Source organism: Macrotis lagotis, chromosome 1 (genome assembly GCF_037893015.1).
Source record: "Macrotis lagotis isolate mMagLag1 chromosome 1, bilby.v1.9.chrom.fasta, whole genome shotgun sequence".
Taxonomy (NCBI): Eukaryota; Metazoa; Chordata; class Mammalia; order Peramelemorphia; family Peramelidae; genus Macrotis; species Macrotis lagotis.
Window position 1 is genome coordinate 655,855,629 of NC_133658.1, and position 18,019 is coordinate 655,873,647.

The following is an 18,019-nucleotide window of genomic DNA, read 5'->3' on the forward strand; positions in this document are numbered from 1 at the left end:
CTTGGAAATTTATTAGCTGTGTGGCTTTGGGTAAGTCACTTACCCTCTGTCTGCCTTAGTTTCCTCAACTGTAAAATGAGGATATCACCTACCTCCCAGGGTTATTTAATTAAATGAGATAATATTACTGAAGTAATTAAAACAGTACAGAGTAGATGCTTAGTAAATGTTTTATTTCCTTCCTTCCCTCCTTCCTTCTCTTCTTCCCTACTTCCTTACTTCCTTCCTTTCCTTCTTCCTTCCTTCCTATTGTCTATTTGAAAAGTATATCCTTTTGTTTTAATCATTTTGGGGAGATTTTGTTTTCTCTAGTGGAAATATTCATGATTTTTTTGAAAACTCTAGGTCTGACATCCACATTCCCTCCCACTTTTGTGCCCCAGCCCTAGTCTTTCAGTCATCCTTGTGACACTAAACAAGCTTCTCATGGAAAAAGGATAGGGCCCCTTCTACTGGTTCATTAGGGATGCTTACTTACTGCTGAATGACATTTAACACCCCTGTTCTGTTTCCCCACCCAGAAGTAGTGTCCTTGGCAGTAATGTCAGTTCCTGGTCTTATTGTCAAGATTAAATTTTACCCTATAAAATGTTTTGCTATTCTTTACATATAATTATGTGTCTGAATTCACTTTTAGCAATGGGGTATGTCTGACAGAAGTTAATTTTATGGGGGAATTCAAGGAGAATTATGAAAAGAAAATACATTATTCTTGGCCTGTTGTCCCACATTCTTTCCTACTGTAACTCCTGTCAAGTTACCATTATATCATCCCAGCATCAAGCTGAGAGATTCCACACACTGAACAGTGGCTCATTGGAACTGAGTTAACTTGTCTGACTCATGTTAGTTTGGGCTAAAGAAAAGAACATATTTCGTTAACACATTCTTACTGTATTGTCTATTAAAATTTGGAGTTGATAATTATTGACTAACACTGACATAATGACATATTTTGAAGGGAAAGCATCACTTGAGAGCTCTGTTAAGTTTAATTATGCCTTCAACTTTAAAAAAGATTAAAAGGACATGTTAAATATGTTATCAGCTTTACTTTATAATTTTGTTCTTAAAATCATAGTAGTTCTTTTAAAAATGATGACTTCTAGAAAGAGTTTTTGCTGTGTTGGTTACCTAAGGCTCTGCAATTCTGGTTCATCTTCTCTATGTTGTTTACTCCAGGTACGCAGCGTGCCAATGCTCGAGCTCCTGCCCCTTACAAGCGAGATTTTGAAGCCAAACTTCGGAACTTCTACAGGAAGTTGGAGACTAAAGGATATGGACAAGGGCCAGGGAAGTTAAAGTGAGTAACAGTGATCTGTGGAACCAGATTTTATGATGATGATTAGAGAATGACCTCTGTTTGGGAAATCACTAAACTGACTCTGAATGAATATGATCAGATTTTGCCTTAGTCTTTTCATTGATGTCCTGACATTGTTGAAAGAAAGCATTATATTACAACCTACTTCTGAGAATAAGTGCCATTAAAACTTAAGCTTTTTTTGCTTTAAAATGCCACCACTTACTGTGTTATAAGAAAAAAATACAGTTGGGGAGAGAACTATATTTTTTCTCTTCTTACAATTTAACTCATACTATATATTCTCCAGATGCCTTTTAACATGTCATGAATTAAATTTTACTATTACCCTAGCTCATCCAAAAGCATTAATAACTTTCATCTTCAATTCTTCCCAAACAATAAAAAATAATAATAGCTAACATTTATAAAGAACTTTACAATTTTCAAAGACATCTTTAAATATCCTAAGTGATTAAAGAATATTATTGCTCCCAGTCCTTATCCAGCTTCCTTCATATTTGGGACAACTAGCACAACCATATGGTTGTGCCAAGAACAAGTTTTCCCTATCTCTATTTGATGGGTGTAGGTAGGGGCCAATTATCATTATATCATTTGAAAGTGCCAAAGGAAGGGAATTTTCCTGCTGATGTTGGGCACTTTCATCTATCCACATGAACCAATTATACAGGAAGGAGCTTCTGGCTAGAGTTCAAGGTCAAGTTTCTGGACCACAGTCCCATTTGAAGATCTCTTGGCCCCAGATGGAAGTTTCATTTCTCCTCAATCCAAAACTCTTTCCCAACTGCTTACAAGGTAGCAAGAGATATGCCATAATTCTAATCATAATTCTCACATTTATATAGAACTTTACAAAGCATTTTCACATCTATAATTTCATTTGATCCTCACCAAAAGCCTGTAAGAATAAGGGCATATATTATTATCCCTATTTTATAGATGAGACTCAGAGAGCTAATTAACTTTCCCAGGGTAACTCATCTTAGTAAGTGGCAGAACCAGGAATCAGGTCCAGGTGTTTCTGATTCCAAATTCAGGACTCTCTCCAAAATAATCATACTGCTTCAGGAATTTTGCAAAGCAGCAGTAGATACTTTTTGTCCTTTGCTGCCATGGACTTTCTTTTGCACTGAATTCTTAGAGAAGAATAAAGATAAAAACATCCTTCTTATTTCTCCTATTACTGGATGACCAAACTATTAGTCAACAATAGGCAGGTCAGTACATTATTACACTCAATTGAATCCAAGAACATAAAGGCCAAAAAATTCATCTAAATGCAACTGTCTCCTAACTACCTGGGGTTAGCAAGACAAGAGGAAAAAAAGCTTTGGGAGGTACCCTTCATCTCCATCACATCCTGAACTCAAGTAAAAACTCACAAGAGATTTTTGGTGGTAGGCAGAGAGGAGGGGTGCATGGGGCCTATGACCTTTGTTGAAGGGGTTAGCCAAAACAAAAGCAATTCTTATCATCTATCAGATACATGGAAAGTATCATGATACAATAGAAAGAACAGTGAATTTATAGTCCGAGGACCTGCATTCAAATTACTAACTGAACTTGGGAAGAACCATAGGACTCCTTTGACCCTTTGCCCTTCTCTGTGAAAGGAGATTGGATTGAATGATTTCAAAGGTCTCTTTTAGTTCCATCTACAATAATTTCATCATTATCTAACTTGATATTGATTGATACCTCAAAGCCTTAGTTTTCATGTGCCCCTGGATTCATTCTCGGTTCATGTTGGTATACAGTTCTACAGATAGCCCTATTTTTTAAGCAACTTTTTTAAATGTAAGCCCTATTGTTAATGCATATAGATGCTCCAGTTGCTGAGGGGAGCTCCTATCCTTGTGGCCTCTCTGTAATCCCTGTTGGGAAGGAAAGGGAGAATTACTTCAAGCAACTATATTGACCTTGGCAGTCATCAGCTGCATCAGAGGCCACTTCTAGGGCTACCCATGAAGGGTTTTTAGCAAAAATGTCTAGCAAAACTCCTTCCATGCACATATTTGACCCTTAAACAAATGGCTGGAATAAATAGAATTGAATAGAATCAATGCAAAGAAGCTCAGCATTGCATAGTAGGAAAAAAGATGAAGAAGGAGTATCATCTTCACCCAGTCTATGCTTCAGGTGCTGAGGTTTATAGGATCATAGCCCTAGAGCTAGAAGGGACCTTGGAAGTCATCTAGCCTAATCATCTAATTTTATAGATGAGGAAACCAAGGTTCAGGAAAGTCTTGTGCAAAGTCACACATGAAGCAAGTGTGTGAGCCAGGATTTGAACCCCACCCTCCGGAATCAGTGTTCATTTCACATCATCCTCATAAGCAAAACTGCTATCTGTAAAAGACTTTAAACTTTGCAGAATGTTTTTACATATATTATTTCATTTGAGCCTTATAACAACTTTGTGAGGTAGGTATTGTGGTCCCTGGTTAGTTTGAGGAAACTGAAACTCAGATTAAGTGACTTTCCCATGGCCACACAGATAGTAAGAGCAAAATTTGATCTTCCTGACTCCAGGCCCAACATTTCCTCTGGCACAGAACACCCTTCTGTCATCTTTATAGTCTTCCAAGTGTTGTCATTTGCTTTAAGAGAAAGCTGAAAAGTCTTTGGTAATAACTCCAAAAGATGGTTACTTATCCTCTGCCTCAGTTTCTTCAGTTGTAAAATGAGAATAATTATAATACCTAAATCTCAGGGTTATTGGGAGGATCAAATGAGATATTTGTAAAGTCTTATGGTAGTTACTTTATAAATACTATTATTATTATTATTATTATTATTATTGTTATTATTAGACTCAATTTAAAATTTTTAAATATAATTCAGCTGTGTCCTTTTCTTAATGAATACTAGGATATAGATGTTCAAATTTAGAATAGAAATTAAAAAACATTGTAAACCTCTTTTGGAGGAATAAAGATATTCCTTGTTGTCTAAGTTATGTCCTCAGGCACTTAGTAACTAGATCCCTTTCCTAAGTTCAGTGAGACCTACAACATTACCTAATGGGGTTGTAATTCCTTTATTAAACAAAAAGTTTTGTGTGCTTTATTTGGTAAGCATTTCATTCTTGGGGGAAAAAATCATTTCACTGTACACAATGGACTTTCTGGGGTTATTATTCCAGGTCATAGGCAGGCTGCTCTGCCTACCAGCTTATATTCTCACATGTGCTTTTAAAAAAAATTCAGTACACAGTCATGTTAGAGATGGCTGGGAATTTTTTTTTTTTTGCAAGTAAGCTGAATTGTGCTTATAATGATCAAGTTAATCTAAAAAAAATATAGTTTTATGGAGAGTGACATAATATATGTAGATGATATGTGTATATATTTTACATACCTATGTAAATGTATATTATACATGCTTATGTGTTTCCCTCTAGGATAAGTAATGTAAACCATTTATATTTTTTGAAATAATTATGTACAGGTTAATCATCAGAAGAGATCATTTATTGGAAGATGCTTTTAATCAAATTATGGGCTATTCCAGAAAAGACTTGCAGAGGAATAAGCTCTATGTCACCTTTGTTGGAGAGGAAGGGTGAGTAGAACAGAGAAGTGACCTAAAGAGTACAAGTTGCCTGTTATGCAGCTGTGCCCGGATGTTTCACCACCATATTGTGGTTGCCTAAAACAGGAAAGCTTTCTGGCAGGAAATTCCATTCATGTAAGCTTAAACCTTTAAACCTGATTACTTTCTTTTTTTTCTCTTTCTTCCTTTACTTTTATTTCTTTCTTTTTTCTTTTTCTTTATCTTTTTCTCTTTTTTCTTTCTTCCTTCTACCTTTCCTTTCAACTTTCTCTTTTTCTATTTCTTTCCCTCTTTCTCCCTTTATTTCTTTTTTTATCTCTTTCTCTTTTTCTTAGCTTCTTTGGGTATTTAAATTTTTTTGACATTGAAATGATTCTGAATTTTAACTGATTTGGGGCTCCTCTTTCCTTTTTTTTTAATTGAGGGGCAAGGTGAGGCTTGAAGAAGGAAAAATTTTATATTTGATTGACTCTGCTCTTTAATTGTGTGTAGTGAAGTGTAGGGTAAAAAGCATTACACCTTCTAGGCAAGGCCAGTTTTGCCTTTACTGGTTGAAATCCTATTAACCCTCCTAAGAGATCCTTGTGAACAACATTTCTTGAGCCCTCTTCCTAATTAGTTCCACCCCCAGTTTCTCTGTTTCCTTGGGAGAGGAAGGAAGCCAGGCAAAATACTCACCTGACATAAACAAATGTATCAAACCTTGATGACTCTTCAGTGAGTAAGACCTACAGATAAGGATTAGGCAAGGTGTCCTAGACTCCCACACAGTTGAAGAATCTTGCAACCAGACAGACACAACATTTGTGAAGTTTTCACCTTAGAAGGTGTCATTTCCCATTGCTATTCATTCCCAACCTCCTCATTCCCATTCCTGCACTTGACTTCTCAGTGGTGAGAATTAGCTTAGAGATCCCAGAGTTACCCATTCTGTGAGCCCTGAATTGGTTGAAAAATCCAGAGCATCTCCTATCAGCCCATGTTCATGTGCATAGTTTTTGTTTTTTGTTTTTGTTTTTTTGTTTTGTTTTTTTCACGTGCATAATTTTAAACCAGGCCTCTCAGTCAGTCAAGGTTAGGGATGCCTGCCTGCTCTGTCCCTAAGGTGCTGGACAAGGTCACTGCATGATGAAGTCTTCACCTTAAGTTGTACTGTAGGGCAAAGTTTCCCTTAGGGACTTTTTTCTCTTCCCCTTAGATCTCCTTTATCATTTCAGTTAATGGCTGATTCTTAATGTTTTTTTCGTACTCTGCCATTGTAGGCTCTCCCTTACACCCCTGGACTGAATATGTCTTTTACAAGGCAACCAACAATGTAGAAATGTGAATATATTAACCTGGAAGCTTAAATGGTTTTAGTCTCATAGTTTTAATGACCAGAACTAACAAGGTGGCTGGGAGACACAGGTGTGCTAATGAAAAATGAAGAAATATATTTGGCCTTGACACAGCTATGCATAGGATGTGAAGTATGCTCTGCCCCAACCAGTGAGGGGAGAATGAATTCCCTCACCTGGCACCCCAGTTTCCTTCCTACACAACCTCATCTACTGTGGGGCATTATTAAATCATACTGAGTTTTAAGCATGAAGCTGTGGCTGGAGGACTCTTAGTAAGCATGGACGTGGAAAGGAGACCTGAATTTGGAATTAAAGATCCTGGGTTCAGAACCTGCCCCGAACACTTACTAGCTGTCTGACCCTAGGCAAGTCACTTCATTCCTATGGGCCAGTTTCCTTATTTATAAAACATGAGAAGTGGATGTGATGAGCTCTAAAGTCTCTCCCAACTCTAAACGTAGGATCTTATGTTCCATTATGCCAGCTTTGAAGAGAATAGACTATTGTAATGCTTATCCTAAACCAGCTTTCCTAAACTGAACAGGTAGCCTCCATCTCCACCAGCAATGCTGAAATCTATTTAGTATCTTTTTCTTTGATAAACATAGATAATCTCTCTTCTCCCATTTCCCAGTGCCTCTCTTTTTCTTAATACAGCTATGGTTGGCCCACAAGGAATTTAAGAAGCAGGAGAGTTTGTAAAGGTTTGGACTGTCCCAGCCATAGGGGGCTGTTCCAGTGCCTGTTCCAGCCTATCCACTAGCAATATAAACTGATATGAAGGAGACCAGATGATTTCAGGACCTCACCCCTAAGCAGCTGCATATGAAAGGAGATATCCTGTTGACTTCACTCTAGTATTATGTTGGAGTCTCTTTCTTTTAATCTTGATCTTCAAGAGAAGTAAAATTGAGGAACAAATAAATTTCAAAAAAGTAACAGGTTGCTATTCTTGGGAGGGAAAATAGGAACAACTTAAAATTAAGCATTTGCTTCTATTAAATATAAATACATTAAATAATTAAAAGCTCATTAATCTTTCACTCTGGTTTTAAACTGGGAATACAAGTTGATTTAAATATTTTTACTGAAGTAAGCAAAGCAAATCTTACCACTTGCTATTGTATTTAGATATTCTATTGCCTTTTAGAAATATTTCTATTTAATTCTTTTGTTCCATATATAGCTATAATGATAAAAAGCTTGAAATTCTAGCAGGTCTAGTTTGTGATAAAAAGTTTAACAGAATTTTCTTAAAGAATCTAGAAAAAGTTTATATATCCAGTTTTTACACCAGGTGTCTCAAAAATCTTAGTACAATTTTAGGCTTAAAACTAAAATTCAATCACTCTACACTATGTCTGGCTGCTCTTTGCTATTCCCTCCATTGGCATAGAACAAGATTATAACTTCTATACCTTCTCATCCTCTTTGAGCCTTATCAACAACTTTTGATATATTTTCTTTGTGCTAAGGGGGCATCACTGTATCATTGGGGCTCATTCTTTTGACACTTGTGATATCTTATACCATATGGCATCACCAAGAAGATAATGTATTAATATGAGGGGCCTCTGGCAGCAAGCAGCTTAGAAACAGTCTTTCCAAATACACATTTCTCAAATGCGCATTGCAGCCTAATCTTATCCTAGTCATTCTGTTCTATGAGCCAGCACTTTGTCTGTGCAACATTAAGATCCATGTTATATGCATATGTGAATATGTTTGCTGAGAGTCAATCCAGTTAGTTGGTATAATCTAGACCAGAGGAGTCCAACAGTAAGTGACAAAATTCTTCTGTGCAGCAAAATCAAATTAATTTTAATTGGGAAATATTTGACAAAAATAAATAAAATTATAATATATCATATATAATATTAATCTGTGGATTTCTAAGTCATTATAGCAGTCAGAAATTCATTTCTATTTGAAGTTGGCACCACTGATATAGGCAATATCCATATGTCATCCATTTTGGTTTGGTTTTGTTTTTCAATTAAAGATGGATGAGCTGAAAGAACTAATCATGTCACTGTGGCATGCCTGGCTAGGGCTTTACTTAGCTTATGTGAATGGAACATTTGGAGAACAAGTTATTTTTCTGTTTAGTCTTTGTATAAGATAATTTCCATAGCCTTGGTGAATACCTTAGGGCAGTCAAGCACTTAAACATTTCTTAAAAGACCTTGCTGCTCTGGACACTATCTACTAAGGAGGGGTGGGGGTGGATAGAACAACAATAGTAGTGAATGATTCTTTACAGGTTCTTTCATTCTACCAGGAAAAGATCACATAAATAAGTAAATTCAATTACTTCAAAAAGTAATTTTAGATAAGACAAGGAAATTCAGGATATATACAAATTAAATACATAGTTACTGGGGAGAAGGCACTAAAAACTAGTCTTAAAGATGGCACTGAATTGGAGCTGGAAGACTCAAAGCCACATCCTAGGTGTCCAGGGCAGCCTTTGCAAAGGCATGGAGGTGGAAGATGGATTATCATGCATAGGGAACAATAACATCACTTGGTTAGTTTGACTGGCCTTTCAGAGTGTGATAGGCTAAAACCAGATCAGATCATGAAGGGTTTAAATGACAAAAAAGAGGAGTTTTTATTGCTAATAAAGCTTCTAGAGTAGTGGGGAGTGATGTGATCAGATCTATTCTTTGGGAATATCACTTTAGCAGCTGGGGGAAGGATGAATTTGATAAAGGAGAAGCTGACCTTTTAGGAGATTATTGCAATGTCTAGTTGAGAAGTGTTGTGGACCTAAAGTAGGGCAGTTGCTATGGGAGGTAAATATATCTTTGTTTTGTGCCTCACTCAATGTTTATAACAATCAATACATAAGTATTTATTAAGTACCTTCTCCATGGTTGTATCTGTCATAGGACATATTTACATATGTGGAGGAAACACCTTGCTTGAGGAAAGCATTTTAACCTTTATATTGAACCTCTTGATCAACAGAATGACTATGAAGTGCCCTACCATAATTGTCATATGCAAAAGTCTTCTTGTTATTTTCTTAAGTTTTCATTAAAGAAACCCATGACATTCATGAATAAATCATTCTTGTAAAAGAGTCTTTAGAGATGAAAGGAGAGACCTTTGGATTTGAGTCCTAGGACCAGAGTTCCGATCTCAACACTTCTGTTTACTGTGTGACCTTGATCAAGTCACTGAACATTTCTGTAACTCATTTTCCTCATGTGTAAATTGAAGGGATTGGGCAAGATGATCCTAGGATCCATGATCTTATGAGCTTGTGATAGTTGGTAATTATTGATGTTTTCTCAGTTGCCTTTTCGTCTTCTTAAGTAAAAGTAATACACATTTGCAATAGTTCTTACTCTTTTGGAATCTTTCTCTCTTTGAAGTATCTTGAAAATTATTCCAAAGTACTCTTAAATTATGACCACCTAAATATATTTATTCTATGTCTTTGGTTAGGTTCAACTGTTTTTTTTCAACATATTTTTGCCACTTCCTTTCAGTAAAGTGGTGGCTCTGTTGATAAAAAGGACATGCAAATTTAAAGTAGACCTCACTTCATAGAAACTCTAGAATTATAAGTTCATTACATTTTACTTTGGGATTTTTTTCTCCTTGTCTTTATCTACCCCTCACTACCACCCTCAGGACTGTTAGTTAAAATGTTGCTATTGTTGTTTAGTTGTTCCAGTCATGTCTGACTTATTGTGACCTTATCTGGGGTTTTCTTGTCAAGGATACTGAAGCAGGTTGTCATTTCCTTCTCTAGCTCATTTTACAGATGAGGAAACTGATGCAAATAAGATTAAGTGACTTGCCCTGAGTCTTACAGGAGAAAATGTCCAAGACCAAATTTCAAATCAGGTCTTCCTGATTCCAGAGTTCTCTCCAGTGTACTACTTAGCTGCCCCTTAGATAAAAATAGAATTGAACTCAATTATCTGTTGAAAACATTCCTTCTAGATTCTTACTGATATCATTTGCTTTATCCAATGAACAAATTTGAGCTGTGGTTTGCATAAATGATATAGTGAAGATAGAGGGCTAAATGTGGAATCAAATCTTAGCTTAGACACTAGCTATATCACCGTGGCCAAGTCTCCAGGCCTCAGTTTCATCCTTTGTAAAATAAGGGGTATGGACTTGATGACTTCTACTAATAAGAGAATTATTATAATAATAATGACTATGGCTATTACTATTAGGACCTATATAGCATTTTAAGGTTTGCAAAGTGTTTTTTTTTCAAATATTATATTCTCAAAACAACCCAGGAGCAAGATGTTATGATTATCCCCATTATTTACCAGTTCTAAAGCTATATTCCTATGAACCTGTGGTTTATGTATTTCTAGCAGGTCAGGAAAATTTAGAAAAAAAAGACTTTTAAAAATGATTTTTGGCCAGCTTAGGTGTGAATCAGAAAGTTTGCTGAGAGAGAGAGCATAAACTCTTCTTGAAGTTGATCTTTGGTCATTTTTGTGATAGATTGGAATCAAAGGAGGATTGAGGCAAAATAAATGATTGGAAAATGGGTAATCTGCCCCTTATAGGGTAATGCCAAAAGGCATTTTAGTTGAGATAATGTGAATTCCCAGAGTATCACAGATGCCTGTGTTAAGAAATCACAAAAATGCTTCCAACATCTAGCAAGAACTTTTCACTTGTCAGTACCACCACTCTGGCTCCACTGATGCAGATGACTGTGTTCTTTAGAGGAGAGAGTCAGAAGCCCCGATTTCAGAGCCTACCTTGGACACCACTAGCTATGTGGTCCTAGTCACCTGACCTCTCTATTTCCTCATCTGTAAAAAGAAAAAAAAAGCTATTTGCAGCTCCATAATAAACAACAATTTAATTAGCAGAACAATTGTTTTAACCCTGTTGTCTGGTTTCTTACAAAATGGAAAGTAGTCATCTGACTCTGTCATAGTTGAAAATTTTGTTCATGCCACTAAAATTCCCATTCAACTTAAGAGGTTGACTGTCTTGGCCAGGGAGCAAAAGAGAACTGGAATTATGCAGTGGCCCGTAACTAAGTCATCTTGACAGAACATGGTGGGAAAATGGGCATTATGCTTGCCTTCTCTCAGGCTCTCACAAGCATACCAGTGATTGCTTTGTGCTCACAAACAGTAAAGTGCCACATGTTCTTCCAATTTATTATTTTCTTTGGAACCAAAGGTCTCATATTATGCCCTAGAGAGTCAAGGATGTTTTTGTGTGGAAAGGCAGAGAAGGTAGCTTGTGGTCTTCTGCTACACCCTGGATGAGCCTTACCTTCTGAGAACCCCAAAGCAACAAAGGGTAATAGCCCGGAAAAGGAGCATCTCTTTTTCAAACCCCCCCCATTTCCTTATTATGGCCAACCCTGTAAAAAGGTGCCTTTCTTTAAGATGAAGAATGAGTTCATTATTACTCATGTGTAATCAAATGATGTCAGCCACTCAGCTTACAAAGCTGTGTTTTTGAACAGGGAGAGGATGTGTGCGAATAATTTTAGTTTGGGGGTTTCAGAGCAGTCAGACTCCAGGCCACATTTCATTCCCCCCAGGTTGGGCCAAAGAGGAGGAGAAACTGGAATTTCTTTCTAACATTTACAAATGAAATGTAGCCTTTTATGTTAAACCCAGACTGCCTCTGGGAATTCTGAATTAGTATTTCTAGTTTTTATTGATGCTCATAGCTCACATGTATATGGCACTGTATAATTTGTAAAGTGCTATCATCACATCAACTCTGGGGACTGCTAGTGTTAAATGTTATTTGCCTCACTTTAGAGATGAGAAAAGTTTGATAACAATCATGTGTCCAACCCAACAATCAGGAAGACCTGAGTTTGAATTTGATCTCCCACATTCAGTAGCTATGTGACCCTGGTGGGCAAGGCATTGAAGCTCTGCCAGCCTCCCTCATCTGTTAAATGTAGATAATGATAGCACCTACTCCCTAGGGCTGTTGTAAGGATAAAATAAGTAAATATTTCCCAGGTACAGCACAAATCTTAAAATATTTTATAAATCATAGCTATGATTATATCATGCTACATATTTTATATTATTCATTTCTCATTATTTTATTATTATTCATAATAACAATGGTAGACAATGTGGCCAGATGGAGGAGGTTTGAAATTTTCCTCAAATCTGGGTTCAAATCCTTCCATGGACATTTATGACCTGTATCATCCTAGCCAACTCACCTCTGGCTTTGGGTTTCATTATCTTCAGTAGGTGAACTCAATGGCCTCTAAATTTCCTTGCAATCACACATTTATGAGTTATCTCATCAGCTATCACCTCAGGATAATGGCTGATATTTCTATCATACTGTTAAGTTTGTGAAGTTGTTTCACCTACATTATAAAATGTAATCCTCACAGTAATCCCCTCAGGTTCCTCATCTGTAAACTAATACTTAATGTGCTTAATAACTGTGGGCTTGATTTGTCTCTATGGTTCTTTACCCTTCCATGTCTATGAAGCTAAGATCTTCTCTGTGATCATAGTTTTCAAAAGAAATTGATATGGCAGATATTATGATACCCATTTTCAAGTGAGGAAACTGAGACTCAGAGAAGTTTAGTGACTAGCCCAAGATCACAAAAAAGATAGTACCAGAGGCAAGATTCAAAACTGTCTCTTCTGCCTGGGGTGGGGGTGGGGGGTTTGCCCTTGTTTCATTGTCCTACAAAACTTTTCCTAAGAAAAAGACTCTGAAAGCCCATATAATCCCCTCTAGTACTATTGGTTTTAAACCAAGTATGACTAGCTTAGTGTTTTCTTCAACCCTCCAGATCTTGCTGAGAAAAGATGACTGTTTCTGTGTTTTCAGCTCTGATTTGGTATAATTGGGTCTAGACCCTCATTAGCAAGGAAAGTTTCTAATATGATACCACAGTAACCAGGTGATTCAATAATTAATATCTTGCTTTTATAACTGTGACAGGGTGAACTCAACAACCATGTGTCTCTAAACTGATAGAGGATAGCTGAAAAACTATCTTTTTATCTGAAAGCTACCATAAAGGAAATGATTTTCTGAGGGGCTTTCTGTTACATCACTTCCTTTGCATTTATCACACGGGTGTTTCATTTTCAGTGATTTTTAGTTGAAAAAAAAATACATCAACTCCTACCAGAGTCCCCACAGTTAGTATGGTATGTCAAACAGCATAGTACTGTGATGATGTTAGGCAAATGTCTGAATAACACTTCCCAGAACTTAAACCACACTGCTTCCATAGGACATCTGCATTTGGGATAGTGAAATGCTCTTCTTTGCAGCTGTTGTGTGGCTACATGCCTGCTGTAACGAGCTTCTGAATTTCTGTGCCAAGGCTTTAGCCCTGGAACCAACCCGACTGGCAGAACAGGAATGCAACAAATGAGCCTTCTGATATGAGTCATATTAACTCTTTGTATAAAAGATGCTATTGAGAAATGGTAGAAATAGCTTGGATAGAGTGCTGCTCTGACACGTTTTGTTAAATATGCTGGAGTAGGCATCTTGCTCTTCAGACTGCTCTCAAGTTTTGTCAAGATTTAGGATGTAAATCACAAATAAGTACAACTTGCTTACAAACTGTGTTGACCTCAGTGTGAATCTGGAACTAATTCAAAAATTAAAGAATGGGTAGATGAAAACTTGCTCCAAGAAGAAGATGGTTTATCTTGGGTGAATTGTTGATGGTTAGGTTGGCTCTCTCTGGGAAAAAATCTGTTCCTTTTTATTTTGTCCCATCCGAGAGTATTAATCTTATTTATGTTCTGACCACAGTAAAGAGGCAAAACAGAGTGGCCAGTCTCTGTTTAAAATTGACAAATGTTCTCAACATTTTAAAGAGTTTATTTGAATATTACAAAGCCCCAGACTTTTAAGGGATATTCCAGTTAAGAGATTTTTGCAAAATATTGTTGTTTTCTTTTCCTTGGGCAGTGGTGAGTAGCATAAACACTTCATACTCTTGAGCTTATATAGCTTCTCAAGAAAAATTGCAGTCCCACTCATGCCTTCATTGATTTGTTCAGCCAATATTTTTTGAGCACCTACCTACTTTGCATGATACTCTGTAAGAATGCTACCAAAATAATGTTAAAGAGAAATGAGCTTTTGATTTTTCAGAACAAATGTGACAGCTAAAATAAATGGCTTCACTTTACATGCTACTATCCTGTTGTGCAAAGACTATATTGTATGAATTTTTGTAGCATTTATGAATTTGCTTCATGTTTAGCCCTCTATGTCCTTTGTGAAATGTCTTAAATCTTTGAAAGCAGGGATTCTGTCTATATGAACTCAACTTTGTATATCATATACATATAAGAAAATATATGACACATAGAATTGTGCTTTTTTGTTCTCTTTATCTCATGACTCTCTGAATCCTTTTTCATTTTATTGAAATAATCTATTCCAAGAGATGCAAATTTATAATTAAAATGAAATGAATGGCATTCTTCTGCTCATCTTTCTACCATCTACCATCTTCCCTTTTCCTAGTTGTGCCACAATGAATTCCTAAATAAGACCTCTGACTACTTTTGTAAATGGTACCATAGCCTTCTTATTGAATAGTATAAATATGCCTGAATCCTCATTCTTCTCTAGTCCTACACTTCAGCCATAGCAGACTCTGGTTGTTTCACTCAGAACATTATTACCATTATTCACTTTGAATTCAGCAATGTCACCCTAAGCCTACCAACATCATCTCCTAAACTCCACTATGACACTACTTTCCTCATCTGTAGATGTTCTAATAAAGTTATGGATCAAGTTCAAGATCTTCATCCTCCACTTCAAAAACACTTATTAGGCAACTGCCTAGGACTTCCATATCTTCCTTGTCTCTTTCTAATCCCCAGGCTATCTCTAATCTTGTCTCCTCTAATTTGCTTTAATCCTTGATCACTTGAATCCAAACATTCCAGTTCTGCTTTGATCATCTTCTCAGGGTTTTCTTTGCCTCTGAAATTCCCATTGGGCCATTTGTCAAGCTCTCTCTTTATTCAGTCAAGAAGGTGCTGAGTACATGGTGAAAGAAGCACTTTATTCCATAGTGGGTGGGAAGTTTCTGAAATCTAACATGGTGTAGTAGAAATCACACTGGAGTTGGAATTGGGAGACCTCAGTTTAAATTTTGATTGTCATTCTTCCTATCTGATATGCCTTTGGGCAAGTTACTCCCACCTAAGTCTCAGTTTTCTCCAAAGTCCTTTGTATCTCTAAGTCCTAGAATTTAAGTGTTCCCTGATGCCCTTCCTGAATAACTGAAGAGAGGTTGAAAAATTTCCCCTACTTTTTCTAAACAAACAACTTCTATGACCTTCATTTCCCCCATTTCTCATGATTCTACATCATACACTTTATTAACTTCAATTCTTCACACACCCTAATAAACCCACTTCATTAATGTAAGTGCTTCCTCTGCGTATATGAATTGTAGTACTGCCTTACATCTCATTCTGGTAGATGTCTCAGTACTCCATAGAAGGCTTCTTCTAATAGGCTGGATATCCTTTTCTAATTCTCTTAATTTCTTGGGAGCAGAAGATTAGCATTAAGGCTCTTTCTTGTCATACTATCTTCTTGAGTAATAATTTTTATTATTAAAGAGTTTCTACAGATAATGCTAATTAAATCATGTTGTATCTTTATGTAGTTAATATTTCCTTATGTTTTCTATATATATTTTTTACATCTATACATACCATTGTTTCAAGTTCAGCATTTTATTTATTTTTTTGGGGGGGGGGCTTTGCAAGGCAAATGGGGTTAAGTGGCTTGCCCAAGGCCACACAGCTAAGTAATTATTAAGTGACTGAGTCCGAATTTGAACTCAGGTACTCCTGACTCCAGAGCCAGTGCTCTATGCACTGTGCCACCTAGCCACCCCAAGTTCAGCATTTTAGAAGGAAATGCAGTTGTTTCATGAATCTGTATTTATTTATAGAGTGACTTAATTCACTTTATGTCACTTAATAGATGATTAGTAAGCATGCCTTGGTGATGATGAACTATGTAAAATATACACTTGTTTTATATATAGCATTAAGTGGGGAAAAAACACTAATTCTTTGTTTGTTTTTATAGGCTGGATTACAGTGGACCTTCTAGAGAGTTTTTCTTCCTGGTATCCAGAGAACTCTTTAACCCATATTATGGCTTATTTGAATATTCAGCTAATGATACATACACAGTACAAATAAGTCCCATGTCTGCTTTTGTAGACAATCACCATGAATGGTAAGATTGTAGGATTTAGGGAATTGTGCTTTTTTCTAATTATTTTTCTCTAACACTAGTTTATGCAGATGCTCTGATTTTGTTCAAATATAGATATTACTCTATTTACAAAAACCATAATTGTGCTTAGAAATCTCATTTGATTCTTTCATGGTTAAATTTTTTTTAAGATTTTATTTATTTTGAATTTTACAATCCCCCCCCAGTCTTGCTTCCCTCCCCATCCCCCACAGAAGGCAGTCTGTTAGTCTTTACATTGTTTCCATGGTATGCATTGATATAAGTTGAATGTGATAAGAGAGAAATCATATCCTTGAGGAAGAAACATAAAGTATTTCGGTTAAATTTACAAAATAGACAATTTCCAATATATTAAATAATTATTCTTTCGTTAGTCAATTCTAAGGAGGTTGCTTAGAATCAGAAAACATTATCTCTGAAAAATCATATTATAAATGACAACAAGTTTCTCAAGCTAGTCCACATAAGCTTATTTAAACCATTACCTAATCAACATAGTTAAAAAAAAACAAATCTGAAAGCAGCATTGCTTGGTGGTTAGAGCTATCCTGAGAGTCAAGAAGACCTATGTTCAAGGCCTTCCCCTGACAATTACTGATTCTGTGACCCTGACAAGTAATTTATTACCTTTGTTCTTCCTGGAAATTCTTGACTGTATGTTGCAGAGAAGGTTCCAGCCTGCTTTGGAAGGGGAAACTTCTCACTATAAGTTCACCACACTGATAAAATCACAGATCTGTTTTTTAAAAAAAAATACAAATGCTACTATTAAGTTCTACTGTGCTTCTTCAGTTTTGAGAAGGGCATGTTTTTTATTAGCCTTGGACAGAATCTCTATGGCATCTTCTAGGGAAGTCTCTGGCAGCCAAGAGATTAATGCATCTGCAGCTGTGATTATCAATAAAATATACTAAGGGTATAAATTTTGTTAAGCCCTAGGGATACTAAAAGAAGCAAAAGACAGTCTCTGCCCTCGGGGAGCTTACATAATAATGGTCAGTCAAAGTAGGGGTGAAGCAAAGAATTTAGTAATTCTTCATCTAGCATCTGGCTAAGTAAGACAGAGGGGGAAAGAGGACTCTAAGACACTGGGGTGGTAGATAAGTCTAGGATTGGTGAGACAGCACCAGCAAAAAAGGGCATTCATGTTTGCAAATCAATAGTTTCTAAACTGAGGACTGACTACTGATTTTTTTGTAAAATCATTTTTTTAAATGAGATCTTTTTGTGATAATTTCAAGTTTAGTTTATTTTTTAATTTAAATTATTTAATTTCAAGTTGTTATTTTTTCCAAATTTCTTTACTCATGGACATTAAAATTTTTAAAGCACCTACTTTTGAGAATGACTATTTGCTTTTCACTGGGTACAAGTAAGTAAAACATGATTTAGTCATATACTGAGAGCATTCATGTCCTTTTTTTGCCAGTATCTTAAGGAAAAATACAGTTGTGGTTTAGAAGTTAATATGTCTAATTATATCCTAACTTCATTTTAGCTACCATTTGCAAAGCAATCACTAGTATCTAAC

General features: G+C 36.2%; 1 protein-coding gene and 1 long non-coding RNA gene across 10 annotated transcripts in view; one reads left to right on the top strand and one right to left on the bottom strand.

Moving 5' to 3' along the window:
* HECW2 (HECT, C2 and WW domain containing E3 ubiquitin protein ligase 2) overlaps positions 1-18,019 on the top strand; it is a 449,633-nt gene that overhangs the window by 409,885 nt on the left and 21,729 nt on the right. For all 6 annotated transcript variants that reach the window (XM_074215431.1, XM_074215435.1, XM_074215432.1 and 3 more), the window contains 3 exons: positions 1,183-1,303; positions 4,778-4,891; positions 16,315-16,467. In XM_074215431.1, coding sequence (XP_074071532.1) covers positions 1,183-1,303; positions 4,778-4,891; positions 16,315-16,467 — 388 coding nt within the window. The remainder of the gene's footprint in view (positions 1-1,182; positions 1,304-4,777; positions 4,892-16,314; positions 16,468-18,019) is intronic.
* Positions 1-18,019, bottom strand: part of LOC141507607 (uncharacterized) — a 90,757-nt gene that overhangs the window by 17,263 nt on the left and 55,475 nt on the right. For 3 of the 4 annotated variants that reach the window (XR_012474195.1, XR_012474194.1, XR_012474196.1), the window contains exon 4: positions 1,135-1,269. This is a non-coding gene — a long non-coding RNA (uncharacterized LOC141507607). Of the gene's footprint in view, positions 1-5; positions 1,270-18,019 lie in introns of those variants that run through there. The other variant, XR_012474193.1, reaches the window with a different exon arrangement.